General features: G+C 49.7%; 1 protein-coding gene and 1 non-coding gene across 5 annotated transcripts in view; one reads left to right on the top strand and one right to left on the bottom strand.

The window, feature by feature from the left end:
* The window catches only part of LOC116958174 (cyclin-dependent kinase 8-like), an 18,536-nt gene extending 9,783 nt beyond the window's left edge, over positions 1-8,753 (bottom strand). Inside the window, exons 1-3 of one of the 4 annotated variants that reach the window (XM_076064677.1) lie at positions 8,428-8,753; positions 2,775-2,796; positions 605-745 (exon numbers count right to left, since the gene is read on the bottom strand). In XM_076064677.1, the coding sequence (XP_075920792.1) occupies positions 605-732 (128 nt within the window). In that variant the 5' untranslated portion in view covers positions 733-745; positions 2,775-2,796; positions 8,428-8,753. Of the gene's footprint in view, positions 1-604; positions 779-2,774; positions 2,808-3,264; positions 3,298-8,427 lie in introns of all 4 variants that reach the window. The other 3 variants (XM_076064675.1, XM_076064676.1, XM_076064674.1) reach the window with 3 other exon arrangements.
* Positions 8,754-9,082: 329 nt separating this feature from the next.
* Positions 9,083-23,186, top strand: LOC116958176 (uncharacterized). Its single transcript, XR_012940804.1, has 7 exons — positions 9,083-9,859; positions 13,851-13,980; positions 15,763-15,800; positions 19,343-19,382; positions 20,037-20,118; positions 22,511-22,587; positions 23,060-23,186. It is a non-coding gene; the product is annotated as an uncharacterized LOC116958176 (transcript).
* The last annotated feature ends 4,298 nt before the right edge of the window (positions 23,187-27,484 follow it).

Genomic DNA, 27,484 nt, shown 5'->3' on the forward strand with positions numbered 1-27,484 from the left:
TGTGTCTGTGTGTGTCTATGTCTGTGTGTCTGTGTGTCTCTGCGTGTCTGTGTGTGTGTCTGTGTGTGTGTGTCTGTGTGTGTGTGTCTATGTGTGTGTGTGTGTCTGTGTGTGTGTCTGTCTGTGTCTATGTGTGTGAGTCTGTGTGTGCGTGTCTATGTGTGTGCGTGTCTATGTGTGTGTGTGTCTATGTGTGTGTGTGTCTATGTGTGTGTGTGTGTCTGTGTGTGTGTGTCTATGTGTGTGTGTCTATGTGTGTGTGTCTATGTGTGTGTGTCTGTGTGTCTATGTTTGTGTGTCTATGTGTGTGTCTATGTGTGTGTGTATCTATGTGCGTGTGTCTATGTGTGTGTGTGTGTCTATGTGTGTGTGTCTGCCTGTGTGTGTGTCTATGTGTGTGTCTATGTGTGTGTCTATGTGTCTATGTGTGTGTGTGTCTGTGTGTCTCTGCGTGTCTGTGTGTCTATGTGTGTGTGTCTATGTGTGTGTGTCTATGTGTGTGTGTGTGTCTGTGTGTCTATGTGTGTGTGTCTATGTGTGTGTCTATGTGTGTGTGTGTGTCTATGTGTGTCTATGTGTGTGTGTGTCTATGTGTCTCTCTCACCCGTCTTTGCGCTTGGCTTTGTAGACGTGACCGTACGTTCCTCTCCCAACCTTGCAGCCCTCAAACTCAAACAAATCATCCACACGCTGGCGCTCACCAGCCAGCCTCACCGTGAACTCGTAGTCCATCGTGACTCACCACCTACTCACCAGCTCCTCACCAGCTACTCACCACCTACTCACCACACACACAGAGACACACACAGAGACACACACAGAGACACACACAGCTACTCACCACCTACTCACCACACACACAGAGACACACACAGAGACACACACAGCTACTCACCAGCTACTCACCACCTACTCACCACCTACTCACCACCTACTCACCACACACACAGAGACACACACACAGACACACACAGAGACACACACAGCTACTCACCACCTACTCACCACCTACTCACCACCTACTCACCACACACACAGAGACACACACAGAGACACACACAGCTACTCACCACCTACTCACCACACACACAGAGACACACACAGAGACACACACAGCTACTCACCACCTACTCACCACACACACAGAGACACACACAGAGACACACACAGCTACTCACCACCTACTCACCACCTACTCACCACACACACAGACACACACACAGACACACACAGAGACACACACAGCTACTCACCACCTACTCACCACCTACTCACCACACACACAGACACACACAGAGACACACACAGCTACTCACCACCTACTCACCACCTACTCACCACACACACAGAGACACACACACAGACACACACAGAGACACACACAGCTACTCACCACCTACTCACCACCTACTCACCACACACACAGACACACACAGCTACTCACCACATACTCACCACACACACAGAGACACACACAGAGACACACACAGCTACTCACCACCTACTCACCACCTACTCACCACACACACAGACACACACACAGACACACACAGAGACACACACAGCTACTCACCACCTACTCACCACCTACTCACCACCTACTCACCACACACACAGAGACACACGCAGAGACACACACAGCTACTCACCACCTACTCACCACACACACAGAAACACACACAGAGACACACACAGCTACTCACCACCTACTCACCACACACACAGAGACACACAGAGACACACACAGAGACACACACAGCTACTCACCACCTACTCACCACCTACTCACCACACACACAGAGACACACACAGAGACACACACAGCTACTCACCACCTACTCACCACACACACAGAGACACACAGAGACACACACAGAGACACACACAGCTACTCACCACCTACTCACCACCTACTCACCACACACACAGAAACACACACAGAGACACACACAGCTACTCACCACCTACTCACCACACACACAGAGACACACAGAGACACACACAGAGACACACACAGCTACTCACCACCTACTCACCACACACACAGAGACACACACAGAGACACACACAGCTACTCACCACACACAGACACACACACAGACACACACAGAGACACACACAGCTACTCACCACCTACTCACCACCTACTCACCACACACACAGACACACACAGAGACACACACAGCTACTCACCAGCTACTCACCACCTACTCACCACCTACTCACCACACACACAGAAACACACACACAGACACACACAGAGACACACACAGCTACTCACCACCTACTCACCACCTACTCACCACACACACAGACACACACAGAGACACACACAGCTACTCACCACCTACTCACCACCTACTCACCACCTACTCACCACACACACAGACACACACAGAGACACACACAGCTACTCACCACCTACTCACCACCTACTCACCACACACACAGAGACACACACACCTACTCACCACCTACTCACCACCTACTCACCACACACACAGACACACACAGAGACACACACAGAGACACACACAGCTACTCACCACCTACTCACCACACACACAGACACACACAGAGACACACACAGCTACTCACCACCTACTCACCACCTACTCACCACACACAGAGACACATACAGCTACTCACCAGCTACTCACCACCTACTCACCACCTACTCACCACACACACAGAGACACACACAGATACTCACCACCTACTCACCACCTACTCACCACCTACTCACCACAGAGACACACACAGATACTCACCACCTACTCACCAGCTACTCACCACCTACTCACCACCTACAGAGACACACACAGATACTCACCACCTACTCACCACCTACTCACCACACACAGAGACACACACAGAGACACACAGAGACACACACAGATACTCACCAGCTACTCACCACCTACTCACCACACACAGAGTCACACACAGATACTCACCACCTACTCACCACACACAGAGACACACACAGAGACACATACAGCTACTCACCAGCTACTCACCACCTACTCACCACACACAGACACATACAGCTACTCACCAGCTACTCACCACCTACTCACCACCTCCTCACCACACACAGAGACACACACAGATACTCACCACCTACTCACCACCTACTCACCACCTACTCACCAGCTACTCACCAGCTACTCACCACACAGAGACACACACAGAGACACACACAGCTACTCACCACCTACTCACCACCTACTCACCACAGAGACACACACAGATACTCACCACCTACTCACCAGCTACTCACCACCTACTCACCACCTACAGAGACACACACAGATACTCACCAGCTACTCACCGCCTACTCACCACACACAGAGTCACACACAGAGACACACACAGATACTCACCACCTACTCACCACACACAGAGACACACACAGAGACACACAGAGACACATACAGCTACTCACCAGCTACTCACCACCTACTCACCACACACAGACACATACAGCTACTCACCACCTACTCACCACCTACTCACCACACACAGAGACACACACAGATACTCACCACCTACTCACCACCTACTCACCACACACACAGACACACACACAGACACACACAGAGACACACACAGCTACTCACCACCTACTCACCACCTACTCACCACCTACTCACCACACACACAGAGACACACGCAGAGACACACACAGCTACTCACCACCTACTCACCACACACACAGAAACACACACAGAGACACACACAGCTACTCACCACCTACTCACCACACACACAGAGACACACAGAGACACACACAGAGACACACACAGCTACTCACCACCTACTCACCACACACACAGAGACACACACAGAGACACACACAGCTACTCACCACACACAGACACACACACAGACACACACAGAGACACACACAGCTACTCACCACCTACTCACCACCTACTCACCACACACACAGACACACACAGAGACACACACAGCTACTCACCAGCTACTCACCACCTACTCACCACCTACTCACCACACACACAGAAACACACACACAGACACACACAGAGACACACACAGCTACTCACCACCTACTCACCACCTACTCACCACACACACAGACACACACAGAGACACACACAGCTACTCACCACCTACTCACCACCTACTCACCACCTACTCACCACACACACAGACACACACAGAGACACACACAGCTACTCACCAGCTACTCACCACCTACTCACCACCTACTCACCACACACACAGAAACACACACACAGACACACACAGAGACACACACAGCTACTCACCACCTACTCACCACCTACTCACCACACACACAGACACACACAGAGACACACACAGCTACTCACCACCTACTCACCACCTACTCACCACCTACTCACCACACACACAGACACACACAGAGACACACACAGCTACTCACCACCTACTCACCACCTACTCACCACACACACAGAGACACACACACCTACTCACCACCTACTCACCACCTACTCACCACACACACAGACACACACAGAGACACACACAGCTACTCACCACCTACTCACCACACACACAGACACACACAGAGACACACACAGCTACTCACCACCTACTCACCACCTACTCACCACACACAGAGACACATACAGCTACTCACCAGCTACTCACCACCTACTCACCACCTACTCACCACACACACAGAGACACACACAGATACTCACCACCTACTCACCACCTACTCACCACCTACTCACCACAGAGACACACACAGATACTCACCACCTACTCACCAGCTACTCACCACCTACTCACCACCTACAGAGACACACACAGATACTCACCACCTACTCACCACCTACTCACCACACACAGAGACACACACAGAGACACACAGAGACACACACAGATACTCACCAGCTACTCACCACCTACTCACCACACACAGAGTCACACACAGATACTCACCACCTACTCACCACACACAGAGACACACACAGAGACACATACAGCTACTCACCAGCTACTCACCACCTACTCACCACACACAGACACATACAGCTACTCACCAGCTACTCACCACCTACTCACCACCTCCTCACCACACACAGAGACACACACAGATACTCACCACCTACTCACCACCTACTCACCACCTACTCACCAGCTACTCACCAGCTACTCACCACACAGAGACACACACAGAGACACACACAGCTACTCACCACCTACTCACCACCTACTCACCACAGAGACACACACAGATACTCACCACCTACTCACCAGCTACTCACCACCTACTCACCACCTACAGAGACACACACAGATACTCACCAGCTACTCACCGCCTACTCACCACACACAGAGTCACACACAGAGACACACACAGATACTCACCACCTACTCACCACACACAGAGACACACACAGAGACACACAGAGACACATACAGCTACTCACCAGCTACTCACCACCTACTCACCACACACAGACACATACAGCTACTCACCACCTACTCACCACCTACTCACCACCTACTCACCACCTACTCACCACACACACAGAGACACACACACAGACACACACAGAGACACACACAGCTACTCACCACCTACTCACCACCTACTCACCACCTACTCACCACACACACAGAGACACACACAGAGACACACACAGCTACTCACCACCTACTCACCACACACACAGAGACACACACAGAGACACACACAGCTACTCACCACCTACTCACCACACACACAGAGACACACACAGAGACACACACAGCTACTCACCACCTACTCACCACCTACTCACCACACACACAGACACACACACAGACACACACAGAGACACACACAGCTACTCACCACCTACTCACCACCTACTCACCACACACACAGACACACACAGAGACACACACAGCTACTCACCACCTACTCACCACCTACTCACCACACACACAGAGACACACACACAGACACACACAGAGACACACACAGCTACTCACCACCTACTCACCACCTACTCACCACACACACAGACACACACAGCTACTCACCACATACTCACCACACACACAGAGACACACACAGAGACACACACAGCTACTCACCACCTACTCACCACCTACTCACCACACACACAGACACACACACAGACACACACAGAGACACACACAGCTACTCACCACCTACTCACCACCTACTCACCACCTACTCACCACACACACAGAGACACACGCAGAGACACACACAGCTACTCACCACCTACTCACCACACACACAGAAACACACACAGAGACACACACAGCTACTCACCACCTACTCACCACACACACAGAGACACACAGAGACACACACAGAGACACACACAGCTACTCACCACCTACTCACCACACACACAGAGACACACACAGAGACACACACAGCTACTCACCACACACAGACACACACACAGACACACACAGAGACACACACAGCTACTCACCACCTACTCACCACCTACTCACCACACACACAGACACACACAGAGACACACACAGCTACTCACCAGCTACTCACCACCTACTCACCACCTACTCACCACACACACAGAAACACACACACAGACACACACAGAGACACACACAGCTACTCACCACCTACTCACCACCTACTCACCACACACACAGACACACACAGAGACACACACAGCTACTCACCACCTACTCACCACCTACTCACCACCTACTCACCACACACACAGACACACACAGAGACACACACAGCTACTCACCACCTACTCACCACCTACTCACCACACACACAGAGACACACACACCTACTCACCACCTACTCACCACCTACTCACCACACACACAGACACACACAGAGACACACACAGCTACTCACCACCTACTCACCACACACACAGACACACACAGAGACACACACAGCTACTCACCACCTACTCACCACCTACTCACCACACACAGAGACACATACAGCTACTCACCAGCTACTCACCACCTACTCACCACCTACTCACCACACACACAGAGACACACACAGATACTCACCACCTACTCACCACCTACTCACCACCTACTCACCACAGAGACACACACAGATACTCACCACCTACTCACCAGCTACTCACCACCTACTCACCACCTACAGAGACACACACAGATACTCACCACCTACTCACCACCTACTCACCACACACAGAGACACACACAGAGACACACAGAGACACACACAGATACTCACCAGCTACTCACCACCTACTCACCACACACAGAGTCACACACAGATACTCACCACCTACTCACCACACACAGAGACACACACAGAGACACATACAGCTACTCACCAGCTACTCACCACCTACTCACCACACACAGACACATACAGCTACTCACCAGCTACTCACCACCTACTCACCACCTCCTCACCACACACAGAGACACACACAGATACTCACCACCTACTCACCACCTACTCACCACCTACTCACCAGCTACTCACCAGCTACTCACCACACAGAGACACACACAGAGACACACACAGCTACTCACCACCTACTCACCACCTACTCACCACAGAGACACACACAGATACTCACCACCTACTCACCAGCTACTCACCACCTACTCACCACCTACAGAGACACACACAGATACTCACCAGCTACTCACCGCCTACTCACCACACACAGAGTCACACACAGAGACACACACAGATACTCACCACCTACTCACCACACACAGAGACACACACAGAGACACACAGAGACACATACAGCTACTCACCAGCTACTCACCACCTACTCACCACACACAGACACATACAGCTACTCACCACCTACTCACCACCTACTCACCACCTACTCACCACACACAGAGACACACACAGATACTCACCACCTACTCACCACCTACTCACCACCTACTCACCCCACACAGAGACAACCACTCACTCACCAGCCACTCACCACTCACTCACCAGCCACTCACTCACCAGCCACTCACTCACCAGCCACTCACCACTCACTCACCAGCCACTCACTCACCCACCACTCACTCACTCACCACTCACTCACCAGCGACTCACTCACCAGCCACTCACTCACCAGCCACTCACTCACTCACCAGCCACTCACTCACTCAGATACTCACTCACCAGCCACTCACCACTCACTCACCAGCCACTCACCACTCACCAGCCACTCACTCACCAGCCACTCACTCACCAGCCACTCACTCACCAGCCACTCACTCACCAGCCACTCAGCACCCACTCACCAGCCACTCACTCACCAGCCACTCACTCACCAGCCACTCACCACTCACCAGCCACTCACCACTCACCAGCCACTCACCACTCACCAGCCACTCACTCACCAGCCACTCACTCACCCGTCCACTCACCAACTCCCTCACCCGCCCACTCACCCACAGTGATCAGTTGATGCTGATGATTATCTGCTGCTGATGATGATGTTTAGCTGATGATGATGATGCTCATCATGATGTTTAGCTGATGCTTAGCTTCTGATATTCAGCTGATGATGATGTTGAGCCGCTGATGCTGATATTCAGCTGATGATGTTTAACTGATGATGATGTTTAGCCGCTGATGCTGATATTCAGCTGATGATTAGCTGATGATGATGATGATGTTTAGCTGATTATGATATTCAGCTGTTGACGATGATGCCGTTGAAGATGGATTCCATCTTCTGGAAGATGTTTCCGAACAGAAATACCTCTTCCGGAAGATCACTTCCTTCTTCCTAAAGACATCTTCCTCTTCCAGAAGACATCTTCCGCCAGCTTTCCGAACAGGGGGAAAGCCTTCTACCGGAAGACGTCTTCCTGGTAGAAGAGATCTTCCTCTTCCAGAAGACGTCTTCCGCCAGATTTCCGAACAGGGGGAAAGCCTTCTACCGGAAGACGTCTTCCTGGTAGAAGACATCTTCCTCTTCCAGAAGACGCCGTCTTCCGGTAACGGAAGATGTCTTCCGAAAGAGCCTCGCGACGCCCCGCCCCCTCTCCTCGCCACCCGAGAGGAGCGAGCTTCCTGATTGGTCGACTCGGTTCCACGCCATATCACCGCCGCTCAACAACAATAATCTTATTCTTTGTTTCTTTCCGCAAAGTAACGTAGGAAATAAAATAAAATTAAACAAATATTTTTTATAAAAATCTAAAATAAATTGTTGCCAGAAAAAAGGGGAAAACCTACTCTCAAATAAATAGTTTTTAACTTATTTTTATTTTTTTTTCTATCTACGTGACTTTACCGAAAGAGCCAAGAATGTGAATTCCTGCAGTGACGAAAGTTTAAAGTAAAAAAATTTTAAGTAATAATATAACATTGTAACGTTATAATATAAAGTTTTAATATAACATCGTAGGGTATCGTGAATGGTGGGGGAAGGGAAGGGGTCGCGCTTCCGCATCCGGGTCACGCGAGCGGCGCGATTCTGCTTCCGGTTCACGCGCGCGAGCCGGTGTGCTTCCGGTTCGAGAGAGTGGGAGACACGTGGAGAGAGGCAGAGAGAGATCGAGAGATAGAATTATAAAGAGTTATATAGAATTATATAGAGTTATATAGAGATATATAGAGTTATATAGAGATATATAGAGTTATATAGAGAGATATAGAGTTATATAGAGATATATAGAGTTATATAGAGAGATATAGAGTTATATAGAGAGATACATAGTTATATATAGAGAGATATAGAGAGATATATAGTTAGATAGAGAGATATAGAGTGATATATATAGTGTGTGTAGAGAGTGTGTGTGTCTAGAGGTAGAGAGGTAAGGAGAGGGAGCATCGAAAAGTCGCCGCTTGTGGAGCCATGGAGCGGATTGTGTAAGTGTGAGCCTGTGTGTGAGTGTGGTTAGTGTGTAAGTGTGAGTGTGTAAGTGTGAGACTGTGTGTGTGAGTGTGTAAGTGTGAGACTGTGAGTGTGTGAGACTGTGTGGTTAGTGTGTGTGAGTGTGTAAGTGTGAGACTCTGTGTGTTAGTGTGGTGTGTGTGTAAGTGTGAGACTCTGTGTGTAAGTGTGTGAGTGTGTAAGTGTGAGACTGTGAGTGTGTGTAAGTGTGAGACTGTGTGGTGAGTGTGTGTAAGTGTGAGACTGTGTGGTTAGTGTGTGACTGTGAGACTGTGTTAGTGTGAGTGTGAGACTCTGTGTGTGAGTGTGAGACTGTGTGGTGAGTGTGTGTAAGTGTGAGGTGTGGTTAGTGTGTGACTGTGAGACTGTGTGTTAGTGTGTAAGTGTGAGACTGTGTGTGAGTGTGTAAGTGTGAGACTCTGTGTGTAAGTGTGAGCCTGTGTGTGTGAGTGTGTAAGTGTGAGACTGTGTGTGTGAGTGTGTAAGTGTGAGACTGTGTGTGAGTGTGTAAGTGTGAGACTGTGAGTGTGTGAGACTGTGTGGTTAGTGTGTGTGAGTGTGTAAGTGTGAGACTCTGTGTGTTAGTGTGAGTGTGGTGTGTGTGTAAGTGTGAGACTCTGTGTGTAAGTGTGTAAGTGTGAGACTGTGAGTGTGTGTAAGTGTGAGACTGTGTGGTGAGTGTGTGTAGTTGTGAGACTGTGTGGTTAGTGTGTGACTGTGAGACTGTGTGTTAGTGTGAGTGTGAGACTCTGTGTGTGAGTGTGTAAGTGTGAGACTGTGTGGTGAGTGTGTGTAAGTGTGAGGTGTGGTTAGTGTGTGACTGTGAGACTGTGTGTTAGTGTGTAAGTGTGAGACTGTGTGTGAGTGTGTAAGTGTGAGACTCTGTGTGTAAGTGTGAGCCTGTGTGTGTGAGTGTGTAAGTGTGAGACTGTGTGTGTGAGTGTGTAAGTGTGAGACTGTGTGTGAGTGTGTAAGTGTGAGACTGTGAGTGTGTGAGACTGTGTGTGTGAGTGTGTAAGTGTGAGACTCTGTGTTAGTGTGAGTGTGGTGTGTGTAAGTGTGAGACTGTGAGTGTGTAAGTGTGAGACTGTGTGGTTAGTGTGTGTGAGTGTGTAAGTGTGAGACTCTGTGTGTTGGTGTGAGTGTGGTGTAAGTGTGGTGTAAGTGTGAGCCTGTGAGTGTGTAAGTGTGTGTAAGTGTGAGTGTGGTGTGTGTGTAAGTGTGTGAGTGTGTAAGTGTGAGACTGTGAGTGTGTAAGTGTGAGACTGTGTGGTGAGTGTGTGTGAGTGTGTGTAAGTGTGAGACTGTGTAAGTGTGAAACTGTGTGGTTAGTGTGAGTGTGTAAGTGTGAGACTGTGTGTTAGTGTGAGTGTGTAAGTTTGAGACTGTGTGTTAGTGTGAGTGTGGTTAGTGTGTGTGAGTAAGTGTGAGACTGTGTGTTAGTGTGAGTGTGTAAGTGTGAGACTGTGTGTGAGTGTGGTTAGTGTGTAAGTGTGAGTGTGTAAGTGTGAGACTGTGTGGTTAGTGTGTGTGAGTGTGTAAGTGTGAGACTGTGTGTGAGTGTGTAAGTGTGAGACTGTGTAGTTAGTGTGTGAGTGTGTAAGTGTGAGACTCTGTGTGTTAGTGTGTGAGTGTGTAAGTGTAAGACTGTGTGGTTAGTGTGTGAGTGTGTAAGTGTGAGACTCTGTGTGTTAGTGTGTGAGTGTGTAAGTGTAAGACTGTGTGGTTAGTGTGTGAGTGTGCAAGTGTGAGACTGTGTGGTTAGTGTGTAAGTGTGAGACTGTGTGGTTAGTGTGAGTGTGTGAGACTCTTGTGTGATGAGTGAGTGTGGTGTGTGTGTAAGTGTGAGACTGTGTGGTTAGTGTGTGTATGTGTGAGGCTGTGTGGTGTGTAAGTGTGAGACTCTGTGGTTAGTGTGAGTGTGAGACTCTTGTGTGGTGAGTGTGTGTGTAAGTGTGAGACTGTGTGTGTGTGTCTCTGTGTGTAAGTGTGAGACTCTGTGTGTAAGTGTGAGACTCTGTGTGTGTGTCTCTGTGTGTATGTGTGTCTCTGTGTGTAAGTGTGAGACTGTGTGTAAGTGTGAGACTGTGTGTGTGTAAGTGTGAGGCTCTGTGTGTGTGTAAGTGTGAGACTCTGTGTGTGTGTCTCTGTGTGTATATGTGTCTCTGTGTAAGTGTGAGACTGTGTGGTTAGTGTGAGTGTGAGACTCTTGTGTGGTGAGTGTGTGTGAGTCTGTGTGTGTGTAAGTGTGAGACTGTGTGTGTGTCTCTGTGTGTATGTGTGTCTCTGTGTGTGAGTGTGAGACTGTGAGTGTGAGACTCTGTGTGTATGTGTGTCTCTGTGTGTGTATGTGTGTCTCTGTGTGTAAGTGTGAGACTCTCTGTATGTGTGAGTGTCTCTGTGTAAGTGGAAGACTCTGTGTGAGTGTGTCTGTGTGTGTCTCTGTGTGTGTCTATCTGCGTGTGTGTCCATGTGTGTGTGTCTATCTGTGTGTCTATATGTGTGTGTGTCTATCTGTGTGTCTATATGTGTGTGTGTCTATCTGTGTGTGTCTATGTGTGTGTGTCTGTGTGTTTGTGTCTATGTGTGTGTGTCTGTGTCAGTGTGTGTGTGTGTCTATCTGTGTGTATCTATGTGTGTCTGTCTATGTGTGAGTGTGTGTGTCTATGTGTGTGTCTCTGTGTGTGTCTATGTGTGTGTGTGTCTATCTATGTGTGTGTGTCTATGTGTGTATCTATGTGTGTGTGTCTATGTGTGTCTATCTATGTGTGTGTGTCTATGTGTGTGTCTGTGTGTCTAAGTAAACCACGTACCCAGCGTGGTAAGCGGCTACTGGAGGAGCGAGCTGTGTGTGTGTGTGTCTATGTGTGTGTGTCTATGTGTGTGTGTCTATGTGTGTGTGTCTATGTGTCTATCTATGTGTGTGTGTCTATGTGTGTATGTCTATGTGTGTGTGTGTCTATGTGTGTGTGTCTATGTGTGTGTGTCTATGTGTGTGTCTATGTGTGTGTATGTGTGTGTCTGTGTGTCTATGTGTCTGTGTGTCTATGTGTCTATCTATGTGTCTATGTGTGTGTGTCTATGTGTGTGTGTCTATCTATGTGTGTCTATCTATGTGTGTCTTAGTAAACCACGTACCCAGCGTGGTAAGAGGCTACTGGAGGAGCGAGCTGTGTGAGTGTGTCTATGTGTGTGTGTCTATGTGTGTGTGTCTATCTGTGTGTGTGTCTATGTGTGTGTGTCTATGTGTGTGTGTGTATCTATGTGTGTCTATCTATGTGTGTCTATCTATGTGTCTATCTATGTGTGTCTATGTGTGTGTCTATCTATGTGTGTCTATGTGTCTTAGTAAACCACGTACCCAGCGTGGTAAGAGGCTACTGGAGGAGCGAGCTGTGTGTGTGTGTCTATGTGTGTGTGTGTCTATGTGTGTGTGTGTCTATGTGTGTGTGTCTATCTATGTGTGTCTTAGTAAACCACGTACCCAGCGTGCTAAGAGGCTACTGGAGGAGCGAGCTGTGTGAGTGTCTATGTGTGTGTGTCTGTGTGTATGTGTCTGTGTGTCTATCTGTGTGTGTCTATCTATGTGTGTCTATCTATGTGTGTCTTAGTAAACCACGTACCCAGCGTGCTAAGAGGCTACTGGAGGAGCGAGCTGTGTGAGTGTCTATGTGTGTGTGTCTATCTATGTGTGTGTGTCTATGTCTATGTGTCTGTCTATGTGTCTATCTGTGTGTCTTAGTAAACCACGTACCCAGCGTGCTAAGAGGCTACTGGAGGAGCGAGCTGTGTGTGTGTGTCTATGTGTGTGTGTCTATGTGTGTGTGTCTATGTGTGTGTGTCTATCTATGTGTGTCTTAGTAAACCACGTACCCAGCGTGCTAAGAGGCTACTGGAGGAGCGAGCTGTGTGAGTGTGTCTATGTGTGTGTGTCTATGTGTGTGTGTCTATCTATGTGTGTCTTAGTAAACCACGTACCCAGCGTGCTAAGAGGCTACTGGAGGAGCGAGCCTGCCGGGCTGGGGGAGGAGCCAAACGCTGCCTCCTGCTGAGGGGCGGAGCCACGGGGGGGCCCATACAGGCGCTGAGAGACACGGTGCTTAGACACGCCCACTTATACACTGACGCACTTAGACACGCCCACTTATACATTCACTCGATTAGACACGCCCACTTATAGACTCACTCACTTAGACACGCCCACATACACTCACTTGGACACGCCCACTTATACACTGACGCACTTGGACACGCCCACTTATACACTCACTCACTTAGACACGCCCACTTACACTCACTTAGACACTCACTTAGACACTCACTTAGACACTCACTCACATAGACACTCACTTAGACACGCCCACTTAGACACTCACTCATTTAGACACGCCCACTTATACACTCACTCACTTAGACGCCCACTTAGACACTCACTCACTTAGACACGCCCACTTATACACTCACTTAGACACTCACTCACTTAGACACGCCCACTTAGACACTCACTTAGACACGCCCACTTATACACTCACTCGTTTAGACACGCCCACTTATACACTCACTCACTTAGACACGCCCACTTAGAAACTCACTTAGACACTCACTCACGTAGACACTCACTCACTTAGACACCCAGACACTCACTCACTTAGACACACACTTAGACACTCACTTAGACACTCACTTAGACACTCACTCACTTAGACACTCACACACTTAGACACTTAGACACTCACTTAGACACTCACTTAGACACTCACTCACTTAGACACTCACTTAGACACTCACTTAGTCACTCACTCACTTAGACACTCACTCACTTAGACACTCACTTAGACACTCACTTAGACACTTACTCACTTAGACACTTAGACACTCACTTTGACACTCACTCACTTAGACACTCACTTAGACACTCACTTAGACACTCACTTAGACATTCACTTAGACACTCACTTAGACACTCACTTAGACACTTACTCACTTAGACACTTACTCACTTAGACACTTAGACACTCACTTAGACACTCACTTAGACACTCACTCACTTAGACACTCACTGAGACACACTCCCTTAGACACTCACTCAGACACTCACACACTTAGACACTCACACACTTAGATACTCACTTAGACACTCACTTTAACACACACTTAGACACTCACTTAGACACACACTTTGACACTCACTTAGACACTCACTTAGACACTCACTCACTTAGACACTCACTCACTTAGACACTCACTTAAACACTCACTTAGACACTCACTTAGACACTCACTTAGACACTTAGACACTCACTTAGACACTCACTTAGATACTCACTTATACACTCACTTAGACACTCACTTAGACACTCATTCAGACACTCACTCACTTAGACACTCACTCACTTAGACACTCACTTATACACTCACTCACTTAGACACTCACTTAGACACTCACTCTCTTAGACACTCACTTAGACACTCACTTAGACACTCACTCACTTAGACACTTAGACACTCACTCACTTAAACACTCACTTAGACACTCACTTAGACACTCACTCGCTTAGACACTCACTCACTTAGACACTCACTCACTTAGACACTCACTTAGACACTCACTTAGACACTCACTTAGACACTCACTCGCTTAGACACTCACTCACTTAGACACTCACTTAGACACTCACTTAGACACTCACTTAGACACTCACTCGCTTAGACACTCACTCACTTAGACACTCACTTAGACACTCACTTAGACACTCACTTAGACACTCACTCACTTAGACACTTAGACACTCACTTAGACACTCACTTAGACACTCACTCACTTAGACACTCACTTAGACACTCAGAGTTATTCTCTCTCCCTGTCTCTCCCTTCCAGGCTGCATTGAAAAAGCCGTGGGCTGTGATGTTAAAGAGGTGAATACACAATCCTGTCTCACTCTGTGTCTTACTCTGTCTCTCTGTGTCTCTCTCTGTGTGTCTCACTGTGTGTCTCTGTGTCTCATTGTGTCTCTCTGTGTCTCACTGTGTGTCTCACTGTGTGTCACTGTCTCACTCTGTGTCTCACTGTGTCTCTCTGTGTGTCTCACTGTGTCTCACTCTGTCTCACTGTGTCTCTGTGTGTCTCTCTGTGTCTCACTGTGTCTCTCTGTGTCTCACTCTGTCTGTGTGTGTCACTGTCTCACTCTGTGTCTCACTGTGTCTCTCTCTGTGTCTCTCTGTGTGTCTCACTCTGTCTCTGTGTGTCTCACTGTGTGTCTCACTGTCTCACTGTGTCTCACTGTCTCACTGTGTCTCACTGTGTCTCACTGTGTGTCTCACTGTGTCTCACTGTGTGTCTCACTGTGTCTCCCTGTGTCTCCCTCTGTCTCTCTGTGTCTCACTGTGTCTCACTGTGTCTCTCTGTGTGTCTCACTGTCTCTCTGTGTGTCTCACTGTGTCTCACTGTGTCTCACTGTGTCTCTCTGTGTCTCACTGTCTCTGTGTGTCTCACTCTGTCTCACTGTCTCACTGTGTCTCACTGTGTCTCTCACTGTGTCTCTCTGTGTCTCACTGTGTCTCTGTGTGTCTCACTGTGTCTCACTCTGTCTCACTGTGTCTCTCTGTGTGTCTCACTGTGTCTCTGTGTGTCACTGTGTCTCTGTGTGTCTCACTGTGTCTCTGTGTGTCTCACTGTGTCTCACTGTGTCTCACTCTGTCTCACTGTGTCTCTCTGTGTGTCTCACTGTGTCTCTCTGTGTGTCTCACTGTGTCTCTGTGTGTCTCACTGTGTCTCTGTGTGTCTCACTGTGTGTCACTGTCTCACTGTGTCTCACTGTGTCTCTGTGTCTCACTGTGTCTCTGTGTCTCACTGTGTCTCACCGTGTCTCTCTGTGTCTCTCTCTGTGTCTCACTGTGTGTCACTATCTCACTGTCTCACTGTGTCTCTGTGTCTCTGTGTGTCTCACTGTGTCTCTCTGTGTCTCACTGTGTCTCTGTGTGTCTCACTGTGTCTCTGTGTCTCTGTGTGTCTCTCTGTGTCTCACTGTGTCTCTGTGTCTCACTGTGTCTCTCTGTGTGTCTCACTGTGTCTCTCTGTGTCTCACTGTGTCTCTGTGTGTCTCACTGTGTCTCTCTGTGTGTCTCACTGTGTCTCTGTGTGTCTCACTGTGTCTCACTGTGTCTCTGTGTGTCTCTCTGTGTCTCACTGTCTCACTGTGTCTCACTGTGTCTCTCTGTGTCTCACTCTGTCTCTGTGTGTCTCACTGTGTCTCACTGTGTGTCTCACTGTGTGTCTCTGTGTGTCTGTGTCTCTGTGTGTCTCACTGTGTATCTGTGTGTCTCTCTGTCTCACTGTGTGTCACTGTGTCTCACTGTGTCTCACTGTGTGTCACTGTGTGTCACTGTGTCTCTCTGTGTGTCTCACTGTGTCTCTCTGTGTGTCTCACTGTGTCTCTCTGTGTGTCTCACTGTGTCTCTGTGTGTCTCACTGTGTCTCTCTGTGTCTCACTGTGTGTCACTGTGTCACTGTGTCTCTGTGTGTCTCTGTGTGTCTCACTGTGTCTCACTGTGTCTCTCTGTGTCTCACTGTGTCTCTGTGTGTCTCACTGTGTCTCACTGTGTGTCTCACTGTGTGTCACTGTGTGTCTGTGTCTCTGTGTGTCTCACTGTGTATCTGTGTGTCTCTCTGTCTCACTGTGTGTCACTGTGTCTCACTGTGTCTCACTGTGTGTCACTGTGTCTCTCTGTGTCTCTCTGTGTGTCTCACTGTGTCTCTCTGTGTGTCTCACTGTGTCTCTCTGTGTGTCTCACTGTGTCTCTGTGTGTCTCACTGTGTCTCTCTGTGTCTCACTGTGTGTCACTGTGTCTCTGTGTGTCTCTATGTGTCTCTGTGTGTCTCACTGTGTGTCTCTGTGTCTCACTCGGTCTCACTGTGTCTCACTGTGTGTCACTGTGTGTCTCTGTGTCTCACTGTGTCTCACTGTGTCTCACTGTGTCTCTCTGTGTCTCACTGTGTCTCTGTGTGTCTCACTGTGTCTCTGTGTCTCTGTGTGTCTCTCTGTGTCTCACTGTGTCTCTGTGTGTCTCACTGTGTCTCTGTGTGTCTCACTCTGTCTCACTGTGTCTCACTGTGTCTCTCACTGTGTCTCTGTGTGTCACTGTGTCTCTGTATGTCTGTGTGTCTGTGTCTCTCTGTGTCTCTCTGTGTCTCTCTGTGTCTCACTGTGTGTCTCTGTGTGTCTCACTGTGTCTCTGTGTGTCACTGTGTCTCTGTGTCTCACTGTGTCTCACTGTGTCTGTCTCACTCTGTCTCACTGTGTCTCTGTCTCACTGTGTCTCTCTGTGTCTCTCTGTGTCTCTGTGTCTCTCTGTGTCTCACTGTGTCTCACTGTGTCTCACTGTGTCTCTCTGTGTCTCTGTGTCTCTCTGTGTCTCACTGTGTCTCACTGTGTCTCACTGTGTCTTACTGTGTCTCTGTGTGTCTCTCTGTGTCTCTCTGTGTCTCACTGTGTCTCACTCTGTCTCTGTCTCACTGTGTCTCTCTGTCTCACTGTGTCTCTCTGTCTCACTGTGTCTGTGTGTCTCTCTGTGTCTCACTGTGTGTCACTGTGTCTCTGTGTCTCACTTTGTGTCTCACTGTGCCTCACTGTGTCTCACTGTGTGTCTCACTGTGTCTCACTGTGTCTCTGTGTCTCACTGTGTCTTACTGTGTCTCTGTGTGTCTCACTGTGTCTCTCTGTGTCTCACTGTGTCTCTCTGTGTCTCACTGTCTCTGTGTGTCTCACTGTGTCTCTCTGTGTCTCACTGTCTCACTGTGTCTCTCTGTGTCTCTCTGTGTCTCACTGTGTGTCACTGTGTCTCACTGTGTCTTTCTGTGTCTCACTGTGTCTCTGTGTGTCTCACTGTGTCTCTCTGTCTCACTGTGTCTCACTGTGTCTCTGTCTCTCTGTGTCTCACTGTGTCTCTGTCTCTCTGTGTCTCACTGTCTCACTGTGTCTCTGTGTGTCTCACTGTGTCTCTCTGTGTCTCTCTGTGTCTCACTGTCTCACTGTGTCTCTGTGTGTCTCACTGTGTCTCTCTGTGTGTCTCACTGTGTCTCACTGTGTCTCACTGTCTCACTGTGTCTCTGTGTGTCTCTCTGTGTCTCACTGTCTCACTGTGTCTCACTGTCTCACTGTGTCTCTCTGTGTCTCTCTGTGTCTCACTGTCTCACTGTGTCTCTGTGTGTCTCACTGTGTCTCTCTGTGTCTCACTGTCTCACTGTGTCTCTGTGTGTCTCACTGTGTCTCTCTGTGTGTCTCACTGTGTCTCACTGTCTCACTGTGTCTCTGTGTGTCTCTCTGTGTCTCACTGTCTCACTGTGTCTCACTGTGTCTCTCTGTGTCTCTCTGTGTCTCACTGTGTCTCACTGTGTCTCTGTCTCTGTGTGTCTCTCTGTCTCACTCTGTCTCTGTCTCACTGTGTCTCTGTGTCCACAGAAAAAACGCGATCCGTCCATTTGAAGACACCAGCTCACTGGTAACCATGGAAACCACTCACCACCACTCACCACCACTCACCACCACCACCACTCACTCACCACTCACCACCACCACTCTCACCACCACTCACCACCACTCACCACCACCACTCACCACCACTCACCACCACTCACTCACCACCACTCACCACCACTCACTCACCACTCACCACCACCACTCACCACCACCACTCACCACCACCACTCACCACCACCACTCACCACCACTCACCACCACCACTCACCACCACTCACCACCACCACTCACCACCACTCACCACCACCACTCACCACCACCACTCACCACCACTCACCACCACCACTCACCACCACTCACCACCACTCACCACCACCACCACCACCACTCACCACCATCACTCACCACCACTCACCACTCAACACCACTCACCACCACCACTCACCACCACTCACCACCACCACTCACCACCACTCACCACCACTCACCACCACCACTCAACACCATCACTCATCACCATCACTCACCACCACTCATCACCACTCACCACCATCACTCACCACCACTCACCACCACCACTCACCACCATCACTCACCACCACTCACCACCACCACTCACCACCGCTCACCACCACGCTCACCACTCACCCCCTCTGTGTGTGTGTGGTGAGCGTAGGAATTCCTCACCACGAAGGCCGAAGCCTCCCTTTTCCTGCTGGGATCTCACTCGAAGAAGAGGCCTCAAAATCTGGTGATGGGTGAGGATTTTACTCACCACTCACTCACCACTCACTCACCACTCACTCAACACTCACTCACCACTCACTCACCACTCACTCACCATTCACTCAACTCACCACTCACTCACTCACTCACCACTCACTCACTCACCACTCACTCACCACTCACTCACCACTCACTCACTCACCACTCACTCAACACTCACTCACTCACCCACTCACTCACTCACCCACTCACACACTCACCACTCACTCAACACTCACTCACCACTCACTCAACCCTCACTCACCACTCACTCACCACTCACTCACCCACTCACTCACCACTCACTCACCACTCACTCACCACTCACTCACTCACCACTCACCACTCGCTCAACACTCACTCACCACTCACTCACCACTTATTCACCACTCACTCACCACTCACTCACCACTCACTCAACAATCACTCACCACTCACTCACCACTCACTCAACACTCACTCACCACTCACTCACCACTCACCACCACTCACCACCACTCACTCACCACTCCTCACCACCACTCACCACCACTCACCACTCACTCACGACTCACTCACCACTCACTCACCACTCACTCACTCACCACTCACTCACTCACCACTCACTCACCACTCACTCACTCACTCACCCCTCACTCACCACTCACTCACCACTCACTCACCACTCACTCACCGCTCACTCACCACTCACTCACCACTCATTCAACACTCACCACTCACTCACCACTCACTCACTCACCACTCACTCAACACTCACCACTCACTCACTCACCACTCATTCAACACTCACCACTCACTCACCACTCACTCACCACTCACTCACCACTCACTCATTCAACACTCACCACTCACCACTCACTCATCACTGTGTGTGTCACTGTGTGTGTGTCACTGTGTGTGTCTGTGTGTGTGTGTGTGTCTGTGTGTGTGTGTGTCACTGTGTGTGTGTCACTGTGTGTGTGTGTCACTGTGTGTGTGTCACTGTGTGTGTCACTGTGTGTGTGTGTGTGTCTGTGTGTGTGTGTGTCACTGTGTGTGTGTCACTGTGTGTGTGTGTCACTGTGTGTGTGTCACTGTGTGTGTCACTGTGTGTGTGTGTGTGTCTGTGTGTGTGTGTGTCACTGTGTGTGTGTCACTGTGTGTGTGTGTCACTGTGTGTGTGTCACTGTGTGTGTCACTGTGTGTGTGTGTGTCTGTGTGTCACTGTGTGTCACTGTGTGTGTGTCACTGTGTGTGTGTGTCACTGTGTGTGTGTCACTGTGTGTGTCACTGTGTGTGTGTGTGTGTCTGTGTGTGTGTGTCACTGTGTGTGTGTCACTGTGTGTGTGTGTCACTGTGTGTGTGTGTCACTGTGTGTGTGTCACTGTGTGTGTCACTGTGTGTGTGTCTATGGGGAGCGGTAGTGTAGTGGTTAGCGCTACGCTGCACTATGAACCTGGCGACCCGGGTTCGATTCCAGCTCACGGCCAACACCAGTGACGATTATCTGAACTTGTTCTGGGCCTCCCCTAGGTCGACTCAGCCTCAAATGAGTACCTGGTGCGGTGTGTAAACATCGCCACTGGGGAGACAAAGGCGGTCGGGCGTGGTGCTGGCCACCCACCCCCTCTTGTACTGTTCCGGCCTTCATAGGTGCTCGCTAACAGCACTTGCCCCTACAGTCTGTTAAGGCTATACGGGGAATCTTTGTCTTTTTGTGTCACTGTGTGTCACTGTGTGTGTGTCACTGTGTGTGTGTCACTGTGTGTGTCACTGTGTGTGTGTCGCTGTGTGTGTCACTGTGTGTGTGTGTGTCACTGTGTGTGTGTCACTGTGTGTGTGTGTCACTGTGTGTGTGTCGCTGTGTGTGTCACTGTGTGTGTGTGTGTCACTGTGTGTGTGTCACTGTGTGTGTGTGTCACTGTGTGTGTCACTGTGTGTGTGTGTCACTGTGTGTGTGTCGCTGTGTGTGTCACTGTGTGTGTGTGTGTCACTGTGTGTGTGTCACTGTGTGTGTGTGTCACTGTGTGTGTCACTGTGTGTGTGTGTGTCACTGTGTGTGTCACTGTGTGTGTGTGTCACTGTGTGTGTCACTGTGTGTGTCACTGTGTGTGTGTCACTGTGTGTGTCACTGTGTGTGTGTCACTGTGTGTGTCACTGTGTGTGTGTCACTGTGTGTCACTGTGTGTGTGTCACTGTGTGTGTGTCACTGTGTGTGTGTCACTGTGTGTGTGTGTGTCACTGTGTGTGTGTCACTGTGTGTGTGTGTCACTGTGTGTGTGTGTCACTGTGTGTGTCACTGTGTGTGTGTCACTGTGTGTGTGTGTCACTGTGTGTGTGTGTCACTGTGTGTGTCACTGTGTGTGTGTGTCACTGTGTGTGTGTGTCACTGTGTGTGTGTGTCAGGGAGAATATTTGATGGCCACTTGCTGGACATGGTTGAGATGGGAATTCAAAACTTCTCATCACTCAGAGGAGCAAAGGTGAGTGGTGGTGGTGAGTGGTGGTGAGTGGTGAGTGGTGGTGGTGAGTGGTGGTGAGTGGTGGTGGTGAGTGGTGGTGAGTGGTGGTGGTGAGTGGTGGTGGTGAGTGGTGGTGAGTGGTGGTGGTGGTGGTGAGTGATGGTGGTGAGTGGTGGTGGTGAGTGGTGGTGGTGGTGGTGGTGAGTGATGGTGGTGAGTGGTGGTGGTGAGTGATGGTGGTGAGTGGTGGTGAGTGGTGGTGGTGGTGGTGAGTGATGGTGGTGAGTGGTGGTGGTGAGTGGTGGTGGTGAGTGGTGGTGAGTAATGGTGGTGAGTGATCGTGGTGAGTGGTGGTGAGTGATGGTGAGTGGTGGTGAGTGGTGGTGAGTGGTGGTGGTGAGTGGTGGTGGTGAGTGATGTTGCAGGCTGTTGGTGAGTGATGGTGAGTGATGGTGAGTGTAGTGGTGAGTGATGGTGGTGAGTGATGTTGCAGGCTGTTGGTGAGGGGGTGAAGCCCCTTCTGATCTTCTCTGGAGATTTCTCTTCCTCACCAAGCCTGCTAAGACTGCAAAATCTCCTCCTGGGTGAGCGTTCACTCACCACTACTCACCACTACACTCACCACTACACTCACCACTACACTCACCACTACACTCACCACTACTCACCACTACTCACCACTACACTCACCACTACACTCACCACTACACTCACCACTACTCACCACTACTCACCACTACACTCACCACTACACTCACCACTACTCTCACCACTACACTCACCACTACACTCACTACACTCACCACTACACTCACCACTACTCACCACTACACTCACCACTACTCACCACTACACTCACCACTACACTCACTACACTCACCACTACACTCACCACTACTCACCACTACACTCACCACTACACTCACCACTACACTCACCACTACTCACCACTACACTCACCACTACTCACCCACTACACTCACCACTACTCACCACTACACTCACCACTACTCACCACTACTCACCACTACACTCACCACTACTCACCACTACACTCACCACTACTCACCACTACTCACCACTACACTCACCACTACACTCACCACTACTCACCACTACACTCACCACTACTCACCACTACTCACCACTACACTCACCACTACTCACCACTACACTCACCACTACTCACCACTACACTCACCACTACTCACCACTACACTCACCACTACTCACCACTACTCACCACTACACTCACCACTACTCACCACTACTCACCACTACACTCACCACTACTCACCACTACACTCACCACTACACTCACCACTACTCACCACTACACTCACCACTACACTCACCACTACACTCACCACTACTCACTACACTCACCACTACACTCACCACTACACTCACCACTACTCACCACTACTCACCACTACACTCACCACTACACTCACCACTACTCACCACTACACTCACCACTACTCCACCACTACACTCACCACTACACTCACTACACTCACCACTACACTCACCACTACACTCACCACTACACTCACCACTACTCACCACTACACTCACCACTACTCACCACACACTCACCACTACACATCACTACACTCACCACTACACTCACCACTACTCACCACTACACTCACCACTACACTCACCACTACACTCACCACTACTCACCACTACACTCACCACTACTCACCACTACACTCACCACTACTCACCACTACTCACCACTACACACACCACTACTCACCACTACTCACCACTACACTCACACCACTACTCACCACTACACTCACCACTACTCACCACTACTCACCACTACACTCACCACTACTCACCACTACACTCACCACTACTCACCACTACACTCACCACTACTCACCACTACACTCACCACTACACTCACCACTACACTCACCACTACTCACCACTACACTCACCACTACACTCACTACACTCACCACTACTCACCACTACACCCACTACACTCACCACTACTCAACACTACTCACCACTACACTCACCACTACTCACCACTACACTTACCACTACACTCACCACTACACTCACCACTACTCACCACTACACTCACCACTACACTCACCACTACTCACCACTACACTCACCACTACACTCACCACTACACTCACCACTACTCACCACTACTCACCACTACACTCACCACTACACTCACCACTACTCACCACTACACTCACCACTACACTCACCACTCTCTCACCACTACACTCACCACTACACTCACTACACTCACCACTACACTCACCACTACTCACCACTACACTCACCACTACTCACCACTACACTCACCACTACTCACCACTACACTCACCACTACACTCACACACTCACCACTACACTCCACCCACTACTCACCACTACACTCACCACTACACTCACCACTACTCACCACTACACTCACCACTACACTCACCACTACACTCACCACTACTCACCACTATACTCACCACTACACTCACCACTACACTCACCACTACTCACCACTACACTCACCACTACTCACCACTACTCACCACTACACTCACCACTACTCACCACTACACTCACCACTACTCACCACTACTCACCACTACTCACCACTACACTCACCACTACTCACCACTACACTCACCACTACTCACCACTACTCACCACTACACTCACCACTACTCACCACTACTCACCACTACACTCACCACTACTCACCACTACACTCACCACTACACTCACCACTACTCACCACTACACTCACCACTACACTCACCACTACACTCACCACTACACTCACCACTACTCACCACTACACTCACCACTACTCACCACTACACTCACCACTACACTCACCACTACTCACCACTACACTCACCACTACTCACCACTACACTCACCACTACACTCACTACACTCACCACTACACTCACCACTACTCACCACTACACTCACCACTACTCACCACTACACTCACCACTACACTCACCACACTCACCACTACACTCACCACTACTCACCACGACACTCACCACTACACTCACCACTACACTCACCACTACTCACCACTACACTCACCACTAACTCACCACTACACTCACCACTACTCACCACACACTCACCACTACTCACCACTACTCACCACTACACTCACCACTACTCACCACTACTCACCACTACACTCACCACTACTCACCACTACACTCACCACTACTCACCACTACACTCACCACTACTCACCACTACACTCACCACTACTCACACTACTCACCACTACACCTCACCACTACACTCACCCACTCACACCACCACTACACTCACCACTACTCACCACTACTCACCACTACACTCACCACTACTCACCACTACACTCACCACTACTCACCACTACTCACCACTACTCACCACTACACTCACCACTACTCACCACTACACTCACCACTACTCACCACTACTCACCACTACACTCACCACTACTCACCACTACTCACCACTACACTCACCACTACTCACCACTACACTCACCACTACACTCACCACTACTCACCACTACACTCACCACTACACTCACCACTACCACTACACTCACCACTACACTCACCACTACACTCACCACTACTCACCACTACTCACCACTACACTCACCACTACACTCACCTACTCACCACTACACTCACCACCACACTCACCACTACTCACCACTACTCACCACTACACTCACCACTACCTCACCACTACTCACCACTACACTCACCACTACTCACCACTACACTCACCACTACTCACCACTACTCACCACTACACTCACCACTACTCACCACTACACTCACCACTACTCACCACTACTCACCACTACACTCACCACTACACTCACCACTACACTCACCACTACACTCACCACTACACTCACCACTACTCACCACTACTCACCACTACACACACTACTCACCACTACACTCACCACTACACTCACCAACTACTCACCACTACACTCACCACTACTCACCACTACACTCACCACTACTCACCACTACACTCACCACTACTCACCACTACTCACCACTACACTCACCACTACTCACCACTACACTCACCACTACACTCACCAACACTCACCACTACACTCTCACCACTACACTCACCACTACTCACCACTACACTCACCACTACTCACCACTACACTCACCACTACACTCACCACTACACCTCACCACTACTCACCACTACACTCACCACTACACTCACCACTACACTCACCACTACTCACCACTACACTCACCACTACTCACCACTACACTCACCACTACACTCACCACTACACTCACCACTACTCACCACTACACTCACCACTACTCACCACTACACTCACCACTAACTCACCACTACTCACCACTACACTCACCACTACTCACCACTACCTCACCACTACACTCACCCCTACACTCACCACTACTCACCACTACACTCACCACTACTCACCACTACACTCACCACTACTCACCACTACACTCACCACTACACTCACCACTACCTCACCACTACTCACCACTACACTCACCACTACTCACCACTACTCACCACTACACTCACCACTACTCACCACTACTCACCACTACACTCACCACTACTCACCACTACACTCACCACTACTCACCACTACACTCACCACTACTCACCACTACTCACCACTACACTCACCACTACACTCACCACTACTCACCACTACACTCACCACTACACTCACCACTACTCACCACTACACTCACCACACTCACCACTACACTCACCTACACTCACCACTACTCACCACCACTACTCACCACTACACTCACCACTACTCACCACTACACTCACCACTACACTCACCACTACTCACCACTACACTCACCACTACACT

This window comes from Petromyzon marinus, unplaced genomic scaffold (assembly GCF_048934315.1).
Source record: "Petromyzon marinus isolate PM22_M1 ecotype Great Lakes invasive population unplaced genomic scaffold, UKy_Petmar_22M1.pri1.0 PM_Scaffold_592, whole genome shotgun sequence".
Taxonomy (NCBI): domain Eukaryota; kingdom Metazoa; phylum Chordata; class Hyperoartia; order Petromyzontiformes; family Petromyzontidae; genus Petromyzon; species Petromyzon marinus.